Source organism: Simochromis diagramma, unplaced genomic scaffold (genome assembly GCF_900408965.1).
Source record: "Simochromis diagramma unplaced genomic scaffold, fSimDia1.1 OVJJ01000816.1, whole genome shotgun sequence".
Classification (NCBI taxonomy): Eukaryota; Metazoa; Chordata; class Actinopteri; order Cichliformes; family Cichlidae; genus Simochromis; species Simochromis diagramma.
The window spans coordinates 14,173,852-14,192,828 of NW_024386908.1; the positions used below are offsets into that span (position 1 = coordinate 14,173,852).

Below are 18,977 nucleotides of genomic sequence, written 5' to 3' on the forward strand. Positions count from 1 at the left end.
TTGGAAGCAAAAACCAAGCCCCCTTTATATGAATCATGAAATTTTTTCACATGTGAGCTCAGGAAAATGTCAGGACATTTAGGTCAGGGATGTTAAACTCATTTTACATCATAGGCCACATACAGCCCACTTTAATCTTAAGTGGGCCGGACCAGTGAAACTCCCCTTTCTGTCAGTATAAAGAAGTTTAATTATACATTTAATCCTTGAGATATCTTAATATTAGAAAAAGGGGTGCAATTTCGAATGTATGTCTCAGTTTTTTTCAATATGGTAGAGAAATGCTGCTGCGGTAAATGTCAGAAATTTGTCACCAGGACTCTGAAATTGTAAGAGATAAACGTGTCAAATTACAAAAACGTGAATCCATGTGTACAGCGGATGGATACACAGTGTATTCTGTGTATCCGTTGTAAATAATAGAAATTATAAAGGGAGAAAAAAACCAACTTTTCCTTGGTTTTATTTTTTTATGTATTACCCAGTTACTTTGGTGTAGCATGTGGGAGGTCTTTGTCAGTAAAGATAAAGCTGTAAAACTTTACACCTTCCAATGATGTCCAATGGGGTCGGGCTGGAGTCTTCATCAGGACGTGTCTGGCCCCCCGGGCCTTATCTTTGACACCTCAGGTTTAGGTTGTGATACTGTCAGACTTTTTCTTTGTCACATGTTGATACTCTGTGTGGTTTTAGACAGGGGATCTGATTAGAGCTTGCAGGAAGCAGAAAGCTGGATGATTGGGAAGCCAACAAAATGAAGATGGTTCAGTGTGCAAAGCATCATGCATTTGTCTTCTGGCATTCAACTCCCTGGGGCAATATTAAGCTTAGGGCAATAGTGCATGTGTGTAAATGGCTATGGTTTTTTTTTTTTTAAGTGGTTTTTTTATACCAAAGAAACCTGCATGGAGCTATAATACATAGTTGAGCCTTAAAATGAAGGGGACACAGCCTATTAAGTATAAAATTGTCTATCAGTGTTTCTAAGTATATATTATTTACTTTACTACATATCACTGCTCAGTGGGTTATTTATGGTTCATTTATACTTAGAATTTCTGACTTTTGGCATTTTGCTAAATTATAATAGAGCACTTCACTCTCAGACTGCTCACAGACTGCTTACTTGTGATTCCTAGAGTTTTTCCTTCCTACTGTTGCCAAGCGCTCGCTTGCTGTCTCATTGTTGGGGTTTCTCTCTACACTGTATATTGTATGGCCTTTACCTCACAAAATAAAGGGTCTCGGGGTAACTGTTTTTGTGATTTAGAGCCGTATAAATAAAACTGAATTGAATTGGATTTTCTCAGTCTCTCATATCATTGTGGAGGAATTTTGGTCCCACTCTTCTTTACAGCATCGCTTCAGTTCATTGACGTTCACAGGTCTATGCACAGCTCGATTAAGGGCCTGTCACGTCATTTCATTCAGGCTGAAGTCTGGACTTTGACTGGGCTGTTGCTGCACCTTGATTCTTTTCTTTTTCAGACATTCTGTTGTAGATTTGCTGCTGTGCTTGGGATCATTGTCCTGTTGGATGACCCAGTTAAAACTTTGACTGTCAGGCAGATGGCTTCACATTTGACTGTAGAACACTTTGGTGTATAGAGGAGTTTGTGATCGACTCAATGACTGCAAGGTGGCAACATCCTGTGGCTGCAAAACAAGCCCAAACAATCAGTCCTCCAGCACAGCGCTTGACAGTGGATATGAGGTGGCTGTGCCACAGTGCATTATGGGCAAACATCTGTCCAAAGGACATTGTTCTAGACGTGCTGTGCTTTGTTCAGATGCAACTGTGTAAACCTAACCTGTCCTGCCATGTTCCTTTTAGAGAGAATAGACTTTCTCCCAGCAACCGTTCTACTGTCATGAACTTTAACATTTAACTTGCTGACTGAGGCCTGTAGAGTCTGCAGTATAGCCTTCGGGCTTTATTTTATTTTATTTTATTTTATTTTATTTTGCAGCCTCTCTAAGCATTACATGGTCTGACCTTGGGGTGATTTTGCTTGGTTCACCATTCCTGGAAAGATTGTGGCATTGGGTTATCACACACCTGAGTGCTCTTGACCAGCAAACTGCCAAAACCTCTGCTTTTATAGAGGTGCTCAGACTTGCTGATACTGAATTATTCAAATGCATTTGTATAGCTGCAGCTGGTTGCTGCTTAACTTTTTAATTGCTATGGAAGCAGTAAAGGCGTACTTATGTTTTCTATTTACATTACTTGCCCCCTTTTTTTTTTTTTTTTTTTTTTTTTTTTTTCCTCTGTCCGTCTCTGTTACTTGTATCCATGTTTGCGAATCACTGATCTAAATTCTTGATTAATCAACAAAAATCAGCACAATTTGTTATGTTTGATTGCATTAGAGACTTCTGTGTCCCTGTTTTCCCAGTTTTCTCTCTGAACAAGCATATGTGGATACACCAAAAAACCTAGAGAGTATATTTATGCGTCTGTGTGCTCGATCCCTGGTGGTCAGCATAGATGGAAGTGTGGCCCTGCCATATAACGTCATTAAATATGCAGTGTTTGCTTGTTGATATATCATGACCCTAAACCTGCAACTCAGCTAAACGTCTGTTGCCGCTGGTACGTTGTTTTAAATGAATAACATCAGTCGTTGATATATAATTATAACCCACTGATAAATCAAGCGGCAGAAACATGTTGCGAGGCTCAAATCTTTTACACAGAAACACTTTTGAGCAGTGTGATATTGACGAAAACGAAGCTAATCACACTTGCTGACGAGAAATAATGTGACCCAGTTTTGAAGTTTATTCTGTAACGGGGCATATTTCAGCTCAATCTATGCTCATCTATTCAGATAAGGCTTTGGCAACTTTCTGATGTGTCCTCGAGAACAGATAAAAAAGACGGCACTCAGTCGCAGATTAAAAGAGACTAATCTCAGAGGCCGCTGGATCATTTATAGCCCACGAGGCCTTACCAACACTGAGAGACCTACTTTAAAAACACAGTGTACACAACATCTACTCTAAGTCTGTCTAGCTGAGGAGAGGGATCCCTCTTCCTGAGTTTTCCTGCAGTTTAATTTTCTCTTTTTTGCATTTTAGGGATTTGTTTTTTTCTTGTCTGAATTTCCTGTCTAATGTTGGAGGATGCTGTTTGCGTCACATTTGTGATACTGAGCAATACGGTTGCATTTTAATTCGGCTCTACGTGATAAATAATTAAATGTGTCTGGAAAAAAAATTTGATAGTATTTACAAAACAAACTTTTGTGGTGTTCAGAAGCTAAATGTAATAAAACATGTATTCATTACGTGCTATACTGAAATTATGAATACTTTTTATTGTTTTATCCTTCTGAAGTTTTAACATATTTTGGGGGAGTTAAGAGTACTACTAGTTTAAAGATGTGACCTGATTGGCCTAAAGAATGAATTAAATAATCAGTAATTAGTAGACAATGAATATAATCGTTACTTAAATGCCTTATTATGGGGTACTTGCAAAAAATAGCCTGTGTCCCCTTTGGGTTGAAACTAGAACAGAGGGGGAACTTGAATTGTATGAACTGAAATGTTGTTGCCGTCACCCCCTCTTGTGTGGTCACATGTCTTAGGCATGTATAAAACATGATATTGACACAACAATCTAAGTCCAGTGATTGAGTACCAAATCACCCTTTCTACCTTTGTGAGTCTATTTGGCCTGCCAGTTTCAGAGGGTAAAAAATTAATCATCCAGGCTGTGGGACTTGTTCAGCAGAAGCTAATTAAGAGAAAAGAGCTCAGAAGACCCCAGAGTCACGGCCTCTACCTTAAGGCTTACGGTTTAGTGTAAACGCTTTGTAATGCCTACTCTTTCCAGGAAGTGTTACCTTTGAACAAATGAGTCCTTGACTTGTCACCCCGCTCCTTTATTCTCATGCTCAGAGATAAGCCAATGCAAACGATCCATGGATGGGATTGCTGTTCTATCTTCCTTGCAACCGCTGGCCTTGACTGAGTCTATTTCCATTATCCCGCCCATTGATTTGCTCTAGCGCCTTTGTCACAGCAGTGCTGTTAATGTAATTGAACGGGGCTTCTTTTTGTCCTCTTCCTCTGTCCCCTTGGCATGAGTACCCACACACATATACATATTTACTCACACCCATTCTCTCTCTCTCTCTCTCTTGCTTCCCAGATGTTGCCAGGGCTATTGAGCTGCTGGAGAAGCTGCAGGAGTCAGGCGATGTTCCCGGTCACAAGCTCCAATCTCTGAAGAAAGTCCTTCAGAGTGAGTTCTGCACAGCCATCAGAGAGGTGAGTCACTGCTGCTCTGTGAACACCAACAAGAATTTAGATTGTTTTTCTTGTGTGGGGCTCCTTTGTCATGACCTTTCCCATCTGTCTTCTGTACTGGACCTTTAGTAGAATTTGTGCATAATATGTTTTTGTAATTTAAAACAAAACAATACAAAAAGATAAAATGTGGGAACAATAAGCTGAACTCAGGCGTGACTTTTGCAATGGCTTTATCCATCTAACTCCATTTCTTATTCCACAGGGCTAATGACCCATAAGAGCTTGAAGCACCAAAGACAAGCATTATGTAGCTTTTCTTGAAAGGGCACATGGGCATTGTTAGGAGTACCAGCAGTGCAGAGACCCATACGAATATTCTCAACATCTAAACCACAATGAGACAGGAATGTAATTCACTTTTAGATATACATAAAGGGGATAAATAAATATATTAAAAATAGGTTGTCTGGTTATACCCCACCATCCATCATGTGTCTGTGGATGTTGGTTTCTTGGATAACTCTTTAAAAAGAGCTACCTTTTAAAAAAATATTCTCAATACTATTACAAAGACTGACATTCAGCCTAATAATTCAACAATTCATGTTTACGTACTGAGTAATTTTTCTATGGGTTAGGGGTATAAAGGATGTCGAATTCCTGGTTTAATTTGGCTCAAAATGAAAGCTTGGAGGACGTCTTCAGTAAAACTGTCATTTTTTTTCAAGAATGCAAAAACTTGTATATGACACCATCTATTTCTCTTTTTCAAAATTTGCGTTAAACGCAGGCACACTTGCCAGTTTATTTAATATCAATCAGTATCAAACATCTGGTATATATTTGCTGACATTTTCTGCTGTGTAACAGACAGTCAGACAGGACCACTATTGGTATTTATTGATGATTGATGATAATGAAAGTTTAAATGAAAATTTAAAAAGTAAAGAAGAGACACCATTCATATGTTTCTACTGTTGACATTGCATAGTTTGCCCACCTGAGGGCACTGCAACTTCCGTTTTGGTAACACACGGCCAGCTAATGTGAGCAAAGTCAGGCAGAGAGTATAAGAGTAAACAAATAACTTTACAAAACAAAAGGTTATGGAGTTTTTCTTCCAGCTGTTGCCAACAATGTTTATGTATTTTGCATTTGAAAGAAAAAGATATCGATATTGGAAAATACTGAAATATCGGATTTTGAAATCACTAAATTTCGGTAGCAGGAGTGGTCTTAGAAATTCTGTCACTTGGGCCCTAAGTAGTTCATTTAAAAGAAATGCCACTGCGATTTGTTGGCTTACTTTGAAGATTATCTTGACGTGGTTACTTATAACTTTAAGCGTATTATTATCTGTGGTGCTTGAAAGGCTTGATAGTAGCAAGAGCACTGATTCTGAGTCCTGTAAGCTCCATCAGACCCAAGGAAATAAAAACAGCAGATAGTCACCTTGTGTTTTTCAAATGAATTTGACACCTGACTTGACATCCAAATCTCTAAACAGCTTTTCGCTCAACATATTTCATATCTTGGCCGAAGGTGAGAAGTAATATTACCTGATAGTTTTATATAATGCAGTGGTGCCAAACTGTGCTGTCAGGTCACTGTAAGTGCCTTGAAACACAAACCCAAAGCCCACAGTAAGCCTGGAGCAACAACAAGAAAATCAGAGAGTGTAACTTTAAGGCATTGCTGAGCTGCATCAATCAACAAATGACTGCAGCATAATGAAAATGTCAGAGCTTATCGCGCTGCCTTATTACAGCTAGAGCTGAACAGCAGAAGTCAGAGGCACAGTGGGTTTTTGACTGCATAACCCCCCCCCCCCCCCACATACACACACATTTAAATGTTCACAGGGCCAGAAAACATCATGAGCATTTCATTAAGTCTAAGGTTTGATAAGCTCGTTAAACTGAATTTTAATTAAGCGAATCACTGTTAGGGATTGGTTTCAATCGTATTTTACGGGGATGAAGTAAAATGTGAATCGTGAAACTGAAGTTCTTGTTTTTCTCCTCTTGTTAAAATGCTTTCATTCTCATGCACGCAAAACAACCACCCACTGATCCGTCATCTTGAGATCATTCATCAAGACGGCGGGGGTAAAAAGCAAACAAGAGCGTTCGCTCTACGTGGCGCGGCTGCACAGGCTGATAACAACAGATCTTGTGTGTTTAGTGTTCTGTCTGTTGTGATATACTTTAGCACTACCCAGTGACATGGATTTGTTAAATAAACAGCAGTTTGAAGAGCAGGGAAGCAGATGACAGAATGGCCTCTGTGCTGCAAGTTAATTGTGAACAAAGTGAACATGTAATTTGTTCTGGAATGAAAGACAATTAGCGGACTTCATCAGTATGTTGGGAAGAGCGCCGCTCTATTTTCTGAAGAGAATTGTGTTGTAAATTAAGTAGACATGCAATAAGATTTTACTGCTGCAGGGCAAAAAATAACCATAATATGTTTTGGAAAATCAGTGATATGGGGAATTGTAAGCCAGCTGCTGTAATTCGCACTTTGTAAAACTTACTTTCTCAGCTTGTACTTGTTACTTAGAAGTGTATATATATGGGGTAAACAAAATAATAAAGAAGGTCTTAAAATCTGAAGATAAATAATTGCATAAAATATTTTGTCATTTGTTTAAAAGATGAAGAAAACGATGAGTATGACACTTCTGTATTTAACAAGATCTCACCATTTCTTTTACTTTAACAGAGCATAATTAAATGCCATTTTATGCATTAACTGCCATTAGGGTACTGTGATTGATTTAAAAAAAAAAAAAAAAAAAAGCTGGTCCGATGTATTATAACATACATAATTTATTTAATTAATTAATTTTTTTTAAATATAACATAACTTTTGTCAAAGATGCCTCATATTTTTTTTTTTTAGACTTTTACAGTTGTCCCATCTACTTTCTGTAACCACCTGTAGGTAAAGCAGCTTTCTTCTGAATGGCTGCGCTTCGTAAGCTGAATGTTTCAGGATCACTTGGGTGGGGCTTCTGTGCTAACATCCAGAGCTGTGTGCATGAGATGACCATGATATTTAGCCTTACTGACATCATACTGATCTAAGAGTAGAAAAAACTGTCTAGATCAAAGTGGTTACAGCACTCTGATGGCTAAGTGTCTACACGTGTTGATAGAATGTACTGTGCAAACACTGTGAGACACCTACCAGTTCTTTATATTTAGCTTACAAGAACGCTGGCTTTGTTCTATTTTTTAAATCGCCCTGGAGCTATAGTTGTCCAGGCTTTCTGAAGCACTTTTAAAGTTTTTATCTACAGCAGATGAACAGTATCTGAAAGTCGTGCCCTTCAGAAAAAAACCTGATGCATGACCTGAAAGATGCATCTAGCCCTTCAATTTGTCCTTCTACTGTCAGAAATGGTCTCAGCGGAAGGGTGGCTACCAGGAAAGAAGAGAAACGGGGAGAAAAGGCTGAGGTATGCCAAAGAACTGGACTGAAAAAATCAGTGTGAACGCGTTTTTTGAAATGTCTGATTCGGATTGATGTCATTATAGACAGAGGAGATCAGGACAGAGTCAGCAGTGAGTGCAACATGGTGGAGAATCAGTCATGTTGTGGGGCTGTATTTCAGTCAGTGGTGTTGGGGATCTTGGAAAAAATGATGGAATTATGATCCCAAACACACTGCCAACGCAATAAAAACATACCTGGATAGAAAAACACACAATGGGAAACTATCAGTCATTGCCTGGCTTCCCCAGAGCCTGGACTGAACATTTTTGTAGTGTGGGATCATGTAGAAAAGACTTCCAAAGAATGTCCTTCAAGAACCCAGAGGAGCTGTTCCTGAAGATGAATTCAAGATATGACAAGAACACCTGGCTAAGACAGTTCAGGTTGTGTCGAAGACTAAAGGGAGTCATACTGAATATTGGCTCGTTAGACTTGTACAAACTTTGTATTTGCCTTACATACCGCATATCCATCTATGTTTGCACATGTTTTGATAAATCACTGCCACGTTTCCCATTTTATATAACAAAATATAAAGAAATTAGGGGTGGCTGAAGACTTTTGTACTGCACTATATGCATATATGTGTGATCCCTTTTAGATCAAGGAAACACATCAAAAAGGAGTGTCATGCAGAGTCTGTAGAGGATGATAAAATGTGATATTTGACAAGACATCCAATTTGAACGCCCTTTATAGTCGCAGTTTAATCAGTGAATGCTGGAGATCATTAATTTTTCAGCTTTTGTCTAGACAAATAGAAAAATAGAAAGTTCGCCAACACCAGCAATGACACCAATGATCAGAAATTAATTCTGATCAAATGTTACGTAAAACCCATGAAAACATGCAACAGAAGGGATGGGGAATAGTCTTCTGTTCTGCTCTGCTCTGGCCAGCTTGGGGAAGCCTGGCACGTCCTGGCACCAACTGCCCGTCTGGCAACCAGCTGACTGATCCCAGTGCCAGTCACTGGAGTGCAATGACAGTGATTCTCAAAAACCTCATAAAAAAAGAGCGCGGCAGCAGCAGTAGTTGCTGTTTGCCAAGAGCCAAAGATGCGAAGCACTTCACCCACAAAGAGCTGGCTAAACACAGTCACCAGGGAAACCATCAGAGATGCTGTGGGATTAGTGGGCTGCAGCGAGGACGACTGTGGCTTATAGTCAATGACACATTTGGAAAACCGACGCGCTACAACAGCATCTCTCTGTAGTGCTGAGCCAGCTGGAGGACCATTTATAAGTGGTGGTTGTTGCATACTGTAGATTATTACCATTATTATGCGGCGCATTAAATGAGGTCATGTAGTGGAATATCACAGCTCTCAACAGCTGTGTCCTCTGATGCTCTGTTTGCATCAGGAGCAGTTAGCAGAGACAATCTTTGAGTGAAAGGGAATCTCAGTGGGAAAGTAGCAGTTAGGCTGGATTTAATGGTCTGAAATACTAATGCTTTTTTTGATATGTTTGTTTGTGACAAGAGAAAGCAGCTACACCCACAGGGTTCATTTTTTCTGTCTGGTGATGTCTTCTTCTCACACACAGCCTGCCTTTATTTCAGTCTGTCAATAGGTATTGAAAAACGTTTTGTTTTGTTTTTTTTATAATTATTTGAACCGGTAGCTTGTACATAAAGGAAGAATGTAGGCCCTGTAACCCTCTGTAACAGTGCCCTGCTACTATCATGACACTTAACTCAACTGGACGAAGGATGGTGAAGATGGGGCTGCCAGGCAGGACGAGAAAAGCATGATCCCATAAATGATTCATGGATGTAGTAAAGGAAGACTGGTGTGATGTTGGTGTCATAGAAGAGGATGCAAGGGATAGGATGAGATGGAGGCAGAAGATTTGCTGTGGTTACCGAAGAAGCAGAAGAAGAAGAGAAATGTTGCACGCAGCTGAAAAACTAGTCCTAGTCAACTGATTCCACAATTGTGAATTCCTGTACTATTACATGTATTTTGAGTGTAAGACAGCACTTGACAGTTGTCTGTATGTATGCAAGACTTTGTACATACATCACCCCTGGATGTTACTGGATGTTTATATATAGCATGTAGCTGTCTCCAGGTTATAGGCAGCAATTTCTTAAAATTTTTTTGCTTTGTTGTTCTTATAGGTAGCAGTTAATTGCCATCAGAGATGGGCAGTAACGCGTTACAAGTAACGTGTTACTGTAATTAGATTACTTTTTTCAAGTAACAAGTAAAGTAAGGGATTACTTTTGCAAAAACGGTAATTAGATTACCGTTACTTTCCCGTAGGAACGCTGCGTTACTAAAACCGTGATTTTTTTTTTTTTTTTTTTTTTTTTTTTTTTTTTTGCGAGAATGTCTCATGACAGCTGTCTGCAGATCAACAATGGATCATATATCGAGTGCGGGAGAGAGTACTGACCTTACTTTGAGTTTGATTCCATAAAAAGTGACAAAAACATTATTGTCCGTTGCTCACATGGGAAGAAAACTTCTTTTTACAGTGGAAAAAAAAACCCTAAACTTCCAAGCAAGCACCGAGCCACGTAATTGGAAATTCACTGAGAAACTTGCGGATTCTTCCACTGACCGCTGCGGCACACCTGCACCAGGGTAAACCTCCGCCTACCCCACTCCTGCTTTACAGGTGAAAATAGAGCAACAGGACCGCTAGTCTTTGACTTTATTTATTTCCTGCTGTGTTTTACTTGCATTTATTTGAAAGAGTGAGTGTAAACACAAAAAATATTTTATTTTATGTGCTGGAATGTGTAGAAAATAGGTTTAAATGTTAAACTAATTTATTCAAGTCAGAGAATGTTGCATATAATTAAATTTTTGCTTGATGCATAAAGTTAAAAGATTAAAACTAATAAAACAAGTTTTAAAAAGAGACTTTTCCATTTGATTACATTTTGTATGATGGATTATGCAGAAAAAGTAGAATTGGGCTGAAAGATCTATCGCTTTATCACCTCTTCAGGTTGTAAATCGTGTTTTTTAAAAAGTAACTAAGTAACTAAGTAACTAATTACTTTTGAAAATAAGTAATCAGTAAAGTAACGGGATTACTTTTTGGGGGAAGTAATCAGTAATTAGTTACTGATTACTTTTTTCAAGTAACTTGACCAACACTGATTACCATTAACTGAAACATTAAAAGCAAACCTGAAAAAAAAATACAAAATCCCCACTGCTTTAATTTATTTGTCTATTTCTTGTCTTTCTTTGCTTCTTGATTTTTATCTCTAATATCTCAGATGTCTGAATATTACAGAGGAAGAAATAAATCAGCACTTTCAGCCACAAAATGTTACCATAATGCAGACAACAAATGCTCATTGTCATGGAATACCTATCTAAAGTGATTGTGAAATCTCGGGAAGTAGCTTTTTACGCTATAATGGCAGTAATTTCAACTCACTGCTGCCTAAAAGGGAAAAACTATCTTTGTAATTCTAAGAAAAACCCACTGCTTTTTAATCCAAAGGAAAATATACTCAGAATTGATTTTTAACTAGATCAGTTTGTCACTTTGGAGCTGTTTAAAAATTCCTCTCTGTAATCATATTCTAATTCATTTTCACTCACCATAAAACGCAGGTTAAAATAGCTCAACCCTCGCCTTGTACATTTTGATCACGCTCACCTTGTGGGATTTCATTATCACAGATGACCTTTCTTTCCAGTACAAACTTTATCCTGTAATCTATGATATGATTCCTTTTCTTACACACATATTTGAGTTGGCTCATTTCAGAGACAGGGGAGGGGACACTAATCTTGTCTATGGAGTATAAACCTGACTTCCTACTATATGTCTGCGTCAAGAGAATTTGCAAAACATGAATCAGCCTTGTTAGTGGATGACAAGGTAACTGTCAATATGAAGAATGGACGGCAGGGAAAAGAGCCAGTTCAGCAGTGTTAGAGATAAATGACAACGAGACAGAGTTTGATGAGCTGGTTGTCTTCCCCTCGCCACGTTCATCGATGGTGTGGGGGAGAGTCTTGTGTCGCAGCATTAGTTTCACTGCAACACCCTGAATGAGTTGTCCGGGTCAATCAGCCTTGCAAATGGGAAAGGAAGGACACAAGATGAGATGACTGGAAGAGCTAACCAGCTGGAAATGATGGAAGGGGGTGATGTGCGGGATATTGGGTTAGACGGAGCCACGTGACCAATACAGGAAGTGCAATAAGCAGGCTCAGTGTGGCCACGTTTTTCATCAGCTTTGAAATTGCAGTTGATTTTCCACTTCAGCAGAGATTTTCAGTCAGCATAATTGACTGGGATTTGTGTTGATTCCGTCACAATGCCTCTGACTCCCACATCACATTAAGTTAAAGGATGAAAGGGACATTAAGTCAGTCTGTTCGAGCTCTATATTTTCCCTCGGTGTCATGGTTTGCACCACTGAGACGCTAACTATAATGGTTTTCATCCTTAACAAAACTACATTAACCAGACTAAGACCTCCTTTTTCCCCACCCCCCGTCCACCCTCTCCATCTCTCAGTAGACAAAACAAGAAGCCGTGTTCCTAAGAAGCACTGCATCAATATTCCCTGTAGGCATCCCTTCCGAGATGGGCTTTGTGATGCTGGTATTCTTTTAGAAAGAATGTGTTTGTGTCCACTTCACCATTAAAACCAGGAATGTGTGGCAAACTAAGCAGAAGGGAGCCATGTAGGGGAGGATGGAGTGGCTGTATTGATGTTGTTGGAAGGACAGTGAAGACATTTGGTTAAAGGAAAGGGGAATTGACAAGATGCCTGCAGGAAAGCTGGCCTTTTTAGAGCAAAGTGCACCCACCACAAGAGGAGGCTGACATTCAAAAGCACAAAGCTGTTAGTCCCATTTTTGGCTCTCTGCAGGGCACTGCAACCAATCAGGTTAAATATGAAGGGAGATATCAACTGTGGATCTTCAGAGCACTGTTATTTAAATATGACGAATAAATAAGCCAGGACACATTATATATTAATTTTTTTTTTTTTTTATAGAAAAATCAGTGAACTTGGGAATGGGCTTATATAGTTCAAAGTCAACAAGCTTGTCTTTAGACTGGAGGAAGAAGTCTGAGTACCTGGAGGAAATCCACACAGACACAGGGAGGGCATGCAGACTCCTCGTGGAAAGATATTGACCATGTAACAATTGGGCTAACCACTGCAATGCCTTGCTGCTTGTGGTATGGATATATTAGTCATTGTTTATAAGAAAATAAAACATTTAGGGTCAAGATGCCCTGCATGAGCTCTGCTGCTCAACTCGTGAAACAGCAAGGGAGGAACTAGGAAATAATCGAACCATCAGCCAGTTCATAAGGCTTTTTTAAAATTATCTGTTCAGTCAGAGTGGACACTTAATGTTCCACTGTTCCAAAAAAGAAATTATGCAAATGGTCGTCCTTATTTAATTTAAATCTTCAGCTGATATCCATCCGCTTATATTCCCAAATTACAGCACAGGCTAAATAATTCAGCACTCTTCTTCTCTTTCCTCACACCAGAAGTGTTGTATCTGAAGTTCACAAGAGTTGCAGTTACTTTGGCACACCGTATGTGGTATTGCTATGAACATTAAGCAGTAGAAGTAACAGTGAAAGATGGACATGATTTCGAGTCATATTGGATAAAACATTAAGTCCATTTTGTAAATTTTAGTTACGTAGGAGTCAGAAAAGAGGAAAAACACTTTTCGAGGCTTCAAAATGGCACCTTGGTGTCTATCTTTTATACTGCCGATAGATATTATAGGTGTTTTGCCTGTAAATGACTAGTGGGTGAGCAAAGTGACTTATTTAACTAAAACAAACTCTTAGGTTTTTCCAAAGAAAAGTGGACATTACCCTTATATTGGCCAAAAGAAAAGTTGAATCCAGTTGCTGCTCCTCATTACTTGGATGTGTGTTTCAAACCAGTTCTTGGCATCTACGTCTGTGTATCTTTGAGCACTGGTCCGTGTTAAGTTGATTTTGACATTTTTCCAAACCAGCATTTTGCAATTGTCCTCTGAGTCAGTGTTTCCCATCCACTCTGCCGCCCCACATAGGTGTGGCGTGGAAGATTATCTGGCTCCACCTGATTAATACCCTAAGCGACCGGCGTGAGTAACGGGCGGAACAATTACATTCTCCTCCCCTAGAGGGCGGTACAACTACCTGCTCTAATTAAATGGGTTGCCAACCGCCAGTAAAACAGAGGACGCAGAAGAAATTACATCATAGTCATGCTGTGAGTGAGACAACGAAGCCCATAATAGCAATGGATAAATATTTGAAAAGAAAAAGTATTCAATCTGACCTGGGTCCTAGAAAAAATACAGACCGGGGAAAAAATTATCGGTACGCTTTTTGTGACATTTTTGTTTGGTGGTGTGCCGTGTGATTTTTTTCTAATGTGAAATATGTGCCGTGGCTCCAAAAGGTTGGGAAACGCTGCCTTGAGTAATTTAACTAAAGCTTTCACCACACCACCAGGGGGCAGGATTACCAGAGGGCGTGGCGTGCGTTTTTCCACTCTTGCCTTCTGTTTTTGATTGTTTTCTGTGATTTTATTCTTCTTTGTGTGTGCTGACATTTACCTCGTTTTCTTAAGAGGCTTTGCCTTTTGTCAGGCTACAATTCTAAGCAGAAATAGTGCTTAATGAATTACAAGGGTAAATACTTTACTGCGTTCTCTTGTGGTATAAACTGGTATTACATGAAAGCGCAGCACAGCCCTACTTCATCTTCAATCTTCATATCTTGTCAACACAATACACAGATAAATGGATCATATATTCATAGAAGCTGTTTCTTCACATTTAATTACACATAACAATTAAACTATATTACACTCATGAATTTACAATAAGCACTTTAAAAATACTTTTTAAGTGCATTATTTTAGTCAACCCTTCTGAGACTTTATCTGTGAAATAGTTGACTGTTTTTTTTTTTTTTTTTGTTTGTTTTTTTTTTTTTAATCCATTGTTGAGGATCAGGGGATCCAAAAGTGAGATGTTGGCCACCCTTATGCTCACCTTGGCCATTTTGATGCATCAGCGATATATACTGAGAGAAACCTGAGAGTTTTTTATTTTCTGGGTATCATTATTTTTCGGCTCACTGCTGTGCCGTCTTCTCAGAATATGCCAAGTATTTCATACGCATTGCAGTGCTATCTGTAATGTCGTGTTTGAATAGAGCCATTTCTAAACATTTACATAACAGATACCATGTTTTAAGGACCAAAATGCTTTACTTTCACAGACAGATAAAGCCCATTTTTCCTACAGACTTCTTGTCTTATAGGTGCTAAGAGAGAGCATTAGAGACTGTTATGGACTGAATAAATAGCTGTAATTAGGACTTGCTGTGGTGTTTTTCTAACAAAGGGATAAATGAGAGAGAAATGAAGCTACTGTGTAGTAAGATGGAGGCAAGAAAAACCTTTTGTGGCATTTATAAAGCTGTGCTAAGCCTCAAAGTGCAAAGGTGGAAGAAGTCCTCAGGAAAAGGTGTCACTTGGGAGGTGTGTGTGCGTGTGCGTGTGTGTGTGTGTGTGTGTGTGTGTGTGTGTGTGTACTGCAGGCTCCTCTTATCAAAATGCATCAGCGGCACCATGAATCTACAAAAACATGTTGCGCTCTGAAGTGCACCCTCAAAAGCTAGTCATTTGGTCTTTGAGATTCATGAGCAAACAAGCCGACAGGAGCTCAGGGATATTTTTTTCCATGCTCTTGAGATCTCTACATACAAATATCTGAAGGTTTGCATCCTATGAGTATACACCCTTTTGACGATACAGAAAAGCGAGGCCCTTGTAATGTTTTTGCAGGGATACGTCAGAGCTGCCTGCCACATTTGCCTCCAACAAGCTGCTCTGCTGCGATGAGAGACGTCATCCAGGAAATTATTTTATTTCTGAGCCATAATATCCAACATAGCATACACATTCATTCCAACTCTGCTTTGCATTGAGAAGCTGTTGTTTTTCTGCTGAGAAACATTCGTCAGTTCCATTAAAACGCAGTCACTTATTCGTTGAGTTAATTGTAGATGCCATAAATGTGAGATTAAAACAGCTAGATGATAGTTAGGGAATCTTTCCACTGAAATCAATGCTGCCATTACGGTATTTAATCGAGTCATTTGCAAAAGCAGGCCTTGTGTTACGCTGCCATCCCGGGGTGGCAGTCACACCTCAAGGCAATGTTTGGAAAGTGCACTGGCAAGTTGCTGCTTTCTGAAAAATATCTTACAAACAATGCACACAAACTTGACTGATGTTAAACTCCTGATTTCTCTCTGTGCAGGTAATGGGTATGTCTGGTTCAGACGTTCTCTTTAATGTAAAGAAAAAAGTAGCAGGCAGTGAGCAACATTGCAGGCAGAAAAATGGGACTGTTTGTCATCAGCCAAAAAGATTTCAGTCATTATTTTATGACCTTTATTTTGAGGTCCATATTTTTATTCGTAGACTCTAGCAGGGGCAGCACAATGGTGCGCTGCTTAGCTCCGAGAGAAGAAAAACTCCCTAAAATCAAGGATTTAGAGCAGACTGAAGTCTGAGCTTTACTTCAACATATCCCGATCTCATCATCATTAGAAACTATGCCCATCGTTAATATGAGCATACACAGCTGAATTAGTTTACATGTAACATATCCTTGGATTATATTTCTTATTATGTGACAGTAGCACTGGGTGAGATTTCTGACTACTCTATAGCTGCAAAACATACACAAATTAGATCAGGCTGTTTGTTTTAGTGTGTGAATTGGTACTCCTCTAGTATATCTTCAGTTACCGCATGTTACCCATGAGTCAACATTGGCCATGGTCTCCTCTTTTATAGTCTCCGAACAAGTTTGCTTGTAAGGTTTTCTTAAAAGCCACATCTAAACAGGAAAGGTCAGCTGTCTGCACTTATTCTGTCTGCTTCAGCAAATAGAAAACTTTTTTTTTACCCAGGTGGACATGCTCACTAACCCGTGTTTTAGCACCGGCTCAGTCCCGGCAGAATCTGTTACTTCTTGTTCTGTTGACTTTTTATGCTGTCTGTAACACCACAATATGCCTCGTTTGTCAACATGAAAGTTTAAAGGAGACGGAGTAAGTAATCCCTGTAACCCCAAAGCTCAGGCTTTAGACAGTTTTCAGACAGAGCCTCTGTTTCAGACAGTTCTGATCTACCTTTTAGGTCAGTGAGAGGGGATATTCCTAATATGGTCATCTCAGGAAAACAGGTCTGGCCAGGTGCACAGAATTCCCACCCATTTGTTGTTCAAACTCTCTGTTAATAAGGGACAGGAAGAAAACTTGCTCAAAGAGAGGGGATTGGGAGCTAAAAGGATGGATGAACTTGGGGTTATTTTGAATCGTGAATCATGCAGACCTACTCTGGTAGAGTCCAGAGTCTCCCCTTTAATATACATTAACAAAAAAAGAACATCTGACTTTTTCTACCGTAACAGAAATTCTTCTCTGTCTGCATCAACGCAAAATTCTCTCTCCCTTATCTGTCTAGCTGCTGATAACACCAGCGTGTTTGCAGAAAGTCATCGTGCCGGATCGTAATAGGATTTTCTGTTACAAGATGTTATTAAATACAAAGGCTTGAGCGAGGCCCTATCACTTGAGGGTTACTTTGAAATACTAGGAGCAATATTACTGCCATAAATTAGGGATCAGTCTATGCCATGTGCTTCCTGAGAGTTTGCTATTGTACACATGCAAGTGTGCACAGCCTTCTGTGGAAGGAAACCATTATTTGACTATGAAAAGAAGAGTTTGAGCTCATGTGCAAGTTGGTGGATTCAGATTTCAACCACGTGCATCTCTGTCTTCATTTCTTTCAGGTGTACCAGTATATGCACGAAACAATTACAGTGAATGGCTGTCCAGAGTATCAGGCCAGGGCCACGGCTAAGGTAAGAACTGTGTTGGAAATTTGGCTCAGCAATAAAATCATAATATATAATTACTGAAAGCTGTAACTAATGACTCGGGAGCTGTCTTTTAATCACTTTACCCAGTGATTTCATTCTCATCATTTCATTTCATTTGGCCAAAGCTGCCTGAAATCAGCAAACTACATCCTTTGATAATGGCCCTCATTAAGAGTGTGTGGGTCATCAAGCAATGACACACGAGTGCCAGTTTTCCAAGAATAAAACCAAAGCGTCGCTGTTAGTCTCATCTGCTAAAAGACTGTCTAACAGATTCACATTTATGACGTGTCATTTCTTTATCTATTGAGAGAGCACACACATAAAAGGCAAACAAGTTTGTGTTTACACGGGATGGGAACAACTAACATATTTTACATCCTTTTTTTCAAACCATTTTCTTTAACTTCAAGTTTACACGTATATTTGACCACAGACAAAATGTGCAGATGGACAGGTAACTAGCTGTAGACCAGAGTTAGCTCATTGATATAAATTACGAACATTTTATTAATTTGTTTGTTTGGAAAGGTCTAAGATTCTTCTTTAACCTGATATACACTGACCGGCTACTTTGTTAGGTGCTCATTAATGAAAATATCTAATCAGCCAATCATGGCAACAACTTAGTGTGCTTAGGCATGCTCTAAGCCACCTGCTGCAGTCCAAACAGAGCATCAGAATAGAGACAAAAAGTGATTTAAGTGAGTTTGAAAGTGACATGGTTGTTTTTGATCTGAGCAGTTCATAAACTGCTGAGCTACTGGGATTTTCCCACAAAATCACCCCTCAGGTTTACGGAAAACAGTCCAAAAGAGGGAACGAGAAAAATCCAGTAAGCAGCAGTTCTCTGGGACAAAATGCCTTGTTGATGCCAAAGGTCAGGGGAGAATAGCCAGACTGCTTCAAGCTGACAGGAAAGCAACAGTAACTCAAATACAACAAAAGTATTCAAGTATCTTCCCTTCTATCAATGAATCGGGCTGCTGGTGGTGGTGGAGAATGGTGTGGGGCATATTTAGCACAATTTGGGCCCTGTGGTACCAACTAAACACTGAATAAATGAGTTCATTGTACTCAAACGGCCTCCACACTCACCAGATCTCAATCCAATAGATGTGATGGATGTGACGCAATTCGAGATTCTCACCCTGGATGCGCAGCCGATAAATCTTTATCTGCAACGGCGTGATGCTATCACGTCAATATGGAACAAAATCGCTGAGCAATGTTTCCAGCACCTTGTTGAATCTTTGCAATGAAGACAAAACAGGAGTTTGCATTTCAAGGTAGA

The 18,977-nt window shown here is 39.4% G+C and overlaps 1 protein-coding gene across 2 annotated transcripts in view; it reads left to right on the forward strand.

Annotated features, from left to right (window-relative positions):
- The window catches only part of lin7a (lin-7 homolog A (C. elegans)), a 45,254-nt gene that overhangs the window by 13,823 nt on the left and 12,454 nt on the right, over positions 1–18,977 (forward strand). For both annotated transcript variants that reach the window (XM_040035563.1, XM_040035562.1), the window contains exons 2-3: positions 4,163–4,281; positions 17,594–17,665. In XM_040035563.1, the coding sequence (XP_039891497.1) occupies positions 4,163–4,281; positions 17,594–17,665 (191 nt within the window). The remainder of the gene's footprint in view (positions 1–4,162; positions 4,282–17,593; positions 17,666–18,977) is intronic.